At 38.2% G+C, this 8,128-nt stretch overlaps 1 protein-coding gene across 1 annotated transcript; it reads right to left on the bottom strand.

Moving 5' to 3' along the window:
• Positions 1-242: 242 nt before the first annotated feature.
• Positions 243-7,624, bottom strand: LOC109207342 (subtilisin-like protease SBT4.15). The gene is made up of 9 exons (XM_019370242.1): positions 7,436-7,624; positions 4,672-4,760; positions 4,464-4,561; positions 3,748-3,891; positions 3,373-3,478; positions 2,191-2,412; positions 1,483-1,591; positions 1,067-1,247; positions 243-349 (listed from the first exon to the last, which is right to left on the bottom strand). The coding sequence occupies exons 1-9, from the start codon at positions 7,622-7,624 to the stop codon at positions 243-245; spliced, it is 1,245 nt and encodes a 414-aa protein (XP_019225787.1).
• Between the last annotated feature and the right edge of the window lie 504 nt (positions 7,625-8,128).

Here is an 8,128-nt window from a genome sequence, read left to right as displayed (position 1 = left end):
AGTCTGATGCACTAAGCTCTCGCTATGTACGGGGTTCGTGGAAGGGCCGGACCACAAGGGTCTATTATACGCAGTCTTACCCTGCATTTTTGCAAGAGCTTGTTTCCATGGCTCGAACCCGTGACCTCCTGATCACATGACAGCAATTTTACCAGTTATGCCAAAGACTAACTTTTTTTCTTTTTAATTTCTAACCTTTCATATACTACTAGACAATGACCTATAGACAAGGATAGGACTCTTCACAACATGAATAGAGTCACTCCAGGGTCCAATGCACTTGTTTGATTTATTTGTCCTGAGCCTGAAGCTAATTCTTTCTCCTCTGCTTCAATCTTCATTGGTTTGGCTAAAAATGAAAATTCAATGTAACTTTGGTAAGTATTTAAACGTCTCAATAACAAAACAATGATAACAATTACGTCTAAGTTGGGATAAATATCGAATGTCTCAAATAAATGAAAAATCTTCCATTGATTTGATAAATAATACATTGCACAACATGATCACTGAAACTTGAGACATTATATATGAGTGTTGTAAGTATAGTAGTCCTATCGAAACATGAGATGCCTGATGACAATGACGTACATAAGATTTTTATGTAGAGTGGCGCCGCTTTATTATTATAAGTCTTCTAGTGAGTAAATTTTTTCCACGAATATATTCATTTTAAGGCTTTACTCTCTCTCTCTACATATATATATAGAGAGAAAGAGAAAAAGAAAAAATATTCATGTGCACATACATAAGAAAGGCTTTTTGCGAAACGATGTGAAATCACGCTTTTTATAAGCTTAAAAACGGTACATCCCTCTGTTCCACGAAGAATGACATTATTTTCTTATTAGTCAATTAAAAACACAATAATATCTTTTTAAAGTTTTTAAATAATTTAACTTGAACTACTCATTTTAACCCTAATGATGAGTTTTCATAGGCACAAGAATACTATCTCATATTTAAGAATATAAATTTAAAAATAAATAAATTTTGCGTCCAATCAAAGTATGTCATATAAATTAAAAGTATACAAAAAATAAATAAAATGAATGAAAAATCTCACCAGTGGTCATTAAAGCAGATTTGATAGCAGCATGGGACCAATCAGGATGAAAAGTCTTAATAACATAGGCAGCTGCAGCAGCAGCGTGAGGACAAGACATTGATGTTCCCCAAATCAAATTATATTTTCTTACTTCAGAAAATGCAGCTAATATACTTAATCCTGGAGCAGCAATATGAGGCTATACAAAAAAGAAAAAAAATATCATTCTTAAATAATTGTCATGAATATAAAGAGAGTAAACATTATTTACTCTGTCAATATATATATATATATATATATATATATATATATATATATATATATATATATATATATATATATATATATATATATATATATAAAAGTTGTCGAATCCTCTTGATATAAGAGAAAAATAGTGAAGTGTTAAAGGAAGATCAAGGTAAGAAGCAAACCTTAAGTATGTTGAGACTGATAGTTTGAGGTCCTCTACTTGAAAAAGAAGGTATAAAGGGTGCGGTTATGTTAATTGTTCTTGATCTAAATATTGTTGCTGTTGGTGACCTACAAATCAATTGTCACGAATACAAAAGAGAGATATCAGTATACTGTATATATAAGTTAAATTCTGTAGCTTTATAAATCCTCCAGATATAGTTGTCTCCGTATGACCTAAGGTCACGCGTTCGCTCAATGGAATCAACCACTGATGCTTGCATTAGGGTAGACTGTCTAGACCCTGCCCTTGAGGGGACGGCTATTCTTACCCTGCGTGAATACGGGATGCTTGGTGCACCGTGCTGCCCTCTAGCTTTTTGAAATTGCAAAGTATTGTGGTATATATATATATATATACAACAATATACTCAGTATGATCCCACAAGTGGGCCGGGGTCTAGGGAGGGTAGAGTGTACGCAACGCTTACCCCTACCGTGTGTGACGTGTCAGTATGACAGCCCAGTTCACAAGGCATCTCGCGTTCATGCAGGGTCCGGGTAAGGGTCGTATCCTAAGAGATGTGATGTAAACAATCTACCCTAATGCAAGCATTAATGACAGCTTCCAAAGCTCGAACCAGTGACCTATAGGTCACTCGGAGAAATTGCAAAAACAAGTTATAGTTTTTCATTCAAAATTGTTGGGAAAATAGATGAAAACATACTTAGTGGTGTTGATGTAGAGATTAATCTTGTGACCATCAGCTTCATGAACATATGTTGCTGGTATAACAGTGGACATAGCTGTGTCTGAAAAATCATCTGTTGACATTATAGCTCCAGCACCTCCATATTTTTGTATAATGGCATCTTGATCGTTATTTTCAAGGCATAAAACTATGTTTCCTTTCACTTTGCTCCCATCTAAACTACCATCATCACAACCACTGCATAAGAGTATTAATCAAAAACATCATTTAAATTGAAATTCCAATCCAATATTGCTATAACCAGGGACGGAGGTAGAAGAAGAGGGTTCAGCCGAACCCCCTTCTTCGAAAGTTATATATATCAGATGTTGGATTTCCTGAGCTTCTTTGTGCGTTTACTTTTTTTTTATTTTTTGAATCCTTTTAGTGAATACAAAGTTTGGCTTCAGTCGAAACTAATTGCATTTGATAGCCAAAAAGTGTATAAAATATATATATATACAAGTAACCATCCGGAAAAAAAAAAGTGAGATTAGAATTTAGAAGATAAGGCAAGTTATCTACTAATAGGTAGTGGGGTTACTAGAACCCAGAAACTTCGGTAAAGACTCTATATATACTTGCAAATGTCTTCAAGAAATAGTCATATATTAGCATGGGCTCCCGTATTAATCTTTATGAGCAGTAATAAATTTATATTGAATGTCATAGTGCCCCCGAGACCACCGAATCCTAGGTTTGCCTCTGTCCTACAAGTCTACAACTAGTTAAAGTAGGGTAAAAATTGAGGTATTATCAATCCTAACCCACGCAAGAAACTATTTACATTCAGTAGCCAAAAAAATATATAAAATTTGTATAATTTTTGTATATAACATACAGAATGTATATATATACAAACAAATATACAAAAAAATATTTTTTGGCTATTATTTTAAGAGCGGCTATACAGTCTTATTTTCCAGTAAAAATTCGTTATTCTGTCAAGTATATATATAAGTTTGACTCGAGTATCAAATTTTGATTGTCGGATTCATAATTTTAAAAAGTGCAGTATACTTACTAGTAAGAACTTTACAAGTTGAACTCGTTAAATTTAAAGCGTGAATTTTTCTCTTAATTGTAATATTGTTAGGATAATCATATAGAATCTTCTAAAATGGCTATAAATGTAAATTAGATGGTAAATTATTTTACTTGTTGCAACCAGTGAAATTGACACCCTGATCACATTTGCCCTTCCATTTAGCAGGGGGAGGTCCAAATCCTGTGTCATTGAAGCTTTGTGATCCCATCCATATACCTATGAAATCAAAAGAAAAATCAAAAAATAAAAAAGGTGAAAAAGAATTTACAAAGTTAAAACACAAATCAAACAATAAAAAGGGTCAGCCCGTGCACTAAAATCCCGTTATGCGCGGGTCTGGGGAAGGGCCGGACCACAAGGGTATATTGTATGCAGCCTTACCTTGCGCTTTTGCAAGAGGCTGGTTGTTTCCACGGCTTGAACCCGTGACTTCTCCAAAAAATAAGTATGAATTAATTTTTATTCTTTTTGTATATATAATTAACCTGTATCTAAGACTCCAACAATTGTATCACTCTCAGCTTGTTGATTCCTTTGTACTGTCTCTGTCTTTCCAATAAAATCCCAAGATCTTGTTGTTCTAAGTCTTCTCACCGTATTTGGAAATACAGACACAATTCCTTCTTTTTCTGTAGAATATGGGAAATTCAGTTAGTACGTAGAAAGAACCAAAAACTTTTTGAAGTTGATATACTAATCCCTCTGTTTCAATATATGTGATGTAATTTGATTTTAAATTTAAAAAAAAAAAAAAAAGCAGCCCGATGCACGAAACATCGTGTGTCCATGCAGGATCCGGGGAAGAGCCGCACTCTAAAGCTAATAGTGTGATGTAGGTAGCCTACCCGGATACAATCAATGGCTGATTCTACGGCTCGAACCTATAGGTCATACGGGGACAACTTTACCGTTGCTCAAAGGGTCCCTTCATGAGACGTAATTTGATTATGCACGTAATTTAGGAAATAATAGATGACTTTTGAAACGTGTTATATATGCTGGTATAAATTTTTGTATAGCTATAAGACTTGTGATCTAAAACACATTATAACATCCGTGTGCGGTGTGACATTAACGATAAAATGAGAAATTTCAAGTTAAATATTTTTTTTAAATATAAAAATATGTAATTATGTTTTAAGCAGATTAATAAGGAAATAATTCACATAAACTAAAACGGAGGGAGGATATTATTATGTACGCGATAATCTTTCTACTTCATCAGGCAACAATCTCGCTGCAAATGCATTGAAACTCCTTCCATAACTATGTATCTTAGATTCTCTAGCTATCGCCTCGCTGAAATTTAAAAATCATTAATAAAAAATTAAACATATACAATAAAAAATTATTTTACTGTTAAAGAAAAATATATTTGGATTTATTTGAAGAAGGATTTAAGTATTTACTCTCCAATAGCCTCTGAAAGCAAGCTGTGATGTTCATCCAACAATAAGGTTGCATCTTCTGGTAATTCTCCCATATAAACTATGTAGGGCTGTTATACATAATCACAACAACAATAACAACAACAACAACAACTACCCAGTAAAATCTCACATAGTGGGGTCTGGGGAGGGTAATGTGTACGCAGGCCTTACCCCTGCCCCGATAGGGCAGAGAGAGCAGAGAGACTGTTTCCGATAGACCCTCGGCTCAGAAAGACGGAGATAAAAACAAGAAAAGAGAATTCATTAGTAACTCCAGTAGAAACCGTAATAGTAACAGAAGCATAAAAATCAAAAGATGGATGACATGCAATAACAGTAACCAGAGTCTAAGGTCCGGGGCTAAGATAAACAGCAAGAATAGTGTGGGTTCAAAATAAACTGCAAGCCATCTAAGATCAACCCTAATCCAACCCCGCCTCACCCCCGGTATGAAGTAAGGAAAGCTCTACTACCCCTATCCTACAACCGTAATGCTTGACCTCCAGGCCTTCCTATCAAGGGCCATGTCCTCGGAAATCTGCAGTCGTTCCATGTCCTGCCTGATCACCTCTCCCCAATACTTCTTAGGTCTCCTTCTACCTCTTCTCGTACCCACCACGGCCAACCGCTCACACCTCCTCACCGGTGCATCAAGGCTTCTCCTCTGCACGTGCCCGAACCATCTGAGCCTCGCTTCCCGCATCTTGTCATCCACAGGGGCGACGCCCACCTTATTCCGAATATCTTCATTCCTAATCTTGTCTATCCTAGTGTGCCCGCACATCCACCTCAGCATCCGCATCTCTGCTACTTTCATCCCAAATCCTAACCTCTCGTGATGGAGCCTATCGATAGTACTAGGCAATCCGACATTTCGAAAACACTTCCAATATTGCACAGAAGGGTAAATCAAAAGTTCGTAAATAAAGCAGAGTTTTCGAAAACATGGTTTAAACTCAAAATACAAGTGCAGGAAAAATAGCCTCAACATCGGGGTGTCACTAAGTCATGAGCATCTAAACATAACCGGTCTGGAAATAACACGACTATCACAGTCTGAAACCAAATACAACAAAAAGGAGAGATAAGGAAGAAGAAAGCAAGGTCTGTGAACGCCAGACAACTACCTCGCTATCTCCAACGATCAGCTTGGGGAACTATTAACACCCTCCACGTCCAAAAACTCCTGGATCTGCAAATGAAGTGCAGGGTATAGTGTGAGTACAACCAACTCAGTAAGTAACAATAATAAATAAGAAACTGAAAGATAGTGACGAGCTACACAGATATATTGCATTTTCAGTAGTCTCAGCAAGGAAAATAGACATGCTTCCAGAATCCGGTAAATCAAGTCAAATAGGTTTGTTTAAGTCAAGTTCAAGTATAAACCGCATAAATATCCTTCAGAAGTTTTCAAAACAATGATATAGGGCAACTGTGTGCATCAATAATGAAATCATATGCAGCCTCTTAGGGCAATCATCACTCAGCCCTCCCATTCACTCAAACCTCAGAATCACTCATTCCTCACAGTCACTCATTCCTCACGATCACTCATCACTTGGCACTCGGCACTCGCACTCGCACTCAGTAGGTACCTGCACTCAATTGGGAGTGTGTACAGACTCCGGAGGTGCTCCTACAGTCCAAGCGCTATATCAAGTCAATCATGGCATAAATCAATGAAACATGCTGCGGCATGCAGCCCAATCCCATAAATACCCTCACAATCAAGCTCTCGGCCTTACTCCGTCATCAATCTCTCCAGTCTCCCGGGCTCTCAGATATCAGGAAAATCAGCCCAAACAGCAATAACATGATGTATCAATAAGAATAACAGAAAGTGAGATATGATATGCGAGTAAAAACTGCGACTGAGTACAAATAACATTTAGTAGGCAATTCAACATATAAAGCGACCTCTGTGGGTCCCAACAGTACCAACATATAGCCTAAACATGGTTTCTAACATGATTTTCAGTCAAATTTCTATGACACATAGAGGGCATATAGCTAACAACAAGTTATTAAACCTTACAGTTCCACAGAACGGACCAAGTCACAATTCCTACGGTGCACGCCCACACGCCCGTCACCTAGCATGTGCACCACCTCCAGAATAATCACATAACACATGAATTCTGGGTCTCATACCCTTAGGACCAGATTTATAACTATTACTTACCTCAATCCGAGCAAAACGCTACTCCAAAATGCCTTTGCCTCGAGAGACGGCCTCCAAATGTCCCGAATCTAACCACAAACAATATAATATGATTAATACGGGATAAAGGAATCAATTCCATAAGAACAATACGAGATTATAGCTCAAAATCCGAAATCAACTCAAACCCGGGCCCCGAGCTCACGTCTCGAAATCTGACAAAAGTTACAAAACCCAAAAGCCCATTCATTCACAAGTCTAACCATACCAATTTAACCAAAATCCGACACCTTCTGGTCATCCAAATCCCCAAAATTTACTCTCCAAATCCCTAGTCCGAAACCCCAATTTTCACTTCAAAAACTCACCAACTAGGTGTAAAATCAGTGGGGAAACATCATTATTGAAAAAAAAATGAACACAAGGAGCTTACCTCAGTGATCCCTTCAAAAACCCTCTAAACAATCTCCAAAGTCTGAAATCAAAGTGATGAAAATGGTGAAAAATCTCGAAGTCTCGTATTTATAGTTTCTGCCCAGGATTTTCGCACCTGCGGCCTCATATCCGCACCTGCAGAACCGCTTCTGCGGTCCATGCCCCGCCTCTGCGGAAGCCATTTAAGCCACCATGGCCAGTACCTGCGCTCCAGGTTCCGCGCCTGCGGACGCGCTTCTTGGTCCCTTTCTTCGCTTCTGCGGAACCAGCCTTCGCCTCACTACTCCGCATCTGCGGAGCCCTTCTCGCATATGCAGGCTCGCAGATACTCATTCTCCTTCGCACCTGCGTTTACCCCAGGCCAGCCCCAACTCCGCATCTGCGCCAACCCTGCCGCACTTCAGCATCGCACCTGCTACTAATGCCCTCGCAGGTGCAATTACACCAGCAACAGACCAACTTCAACAATTCCTCAAACTTCCATTCCAAGTCTGTTAACCACCCGAAATCAACCCGAGGCCCCCGAGAGTCAACCAAACATACCAACAAGTCTTATAACCCAATACGAACTTAGTCGAGTCCTCAAATCACCTCAAACAACATCAAAAACACGGATTACACACGGATTCAAGCCTAATAAAATTCAAAATTTACAAATTCTACAATCGACGCCGAAACCTATCAAATCACGCATTATTGACCTCAAATTTTGCACACAAGTCATAAATGACACCACTAACCTACTCCAACTTCCGAAAATCCAATCCGACCGCGATATCAAAAAGTCCACCCCCGGTCAAACTTTTTAAAATTCCAACTTTCGCCAATTCAAGCCTA

Source organism: Nicotiana attenuata, unplaced genomic scaffold (assembly GCF_001879085.1).
Source record: "Nicotiana attenuata strain UT unplaced genomic scaffold, NIATTr2, whole genome shotgun sequence".
NCBI classification, from domain to species: Eukaryota; Viridiplantae; Streptophyta; class Magnoliopsida; order Solanales; family Solanaceae; genus Nicotiana; species Nicotiana attenuata.
This window is presented reverse-complemented; position numbering and strand designations above follow the sequence as displayed.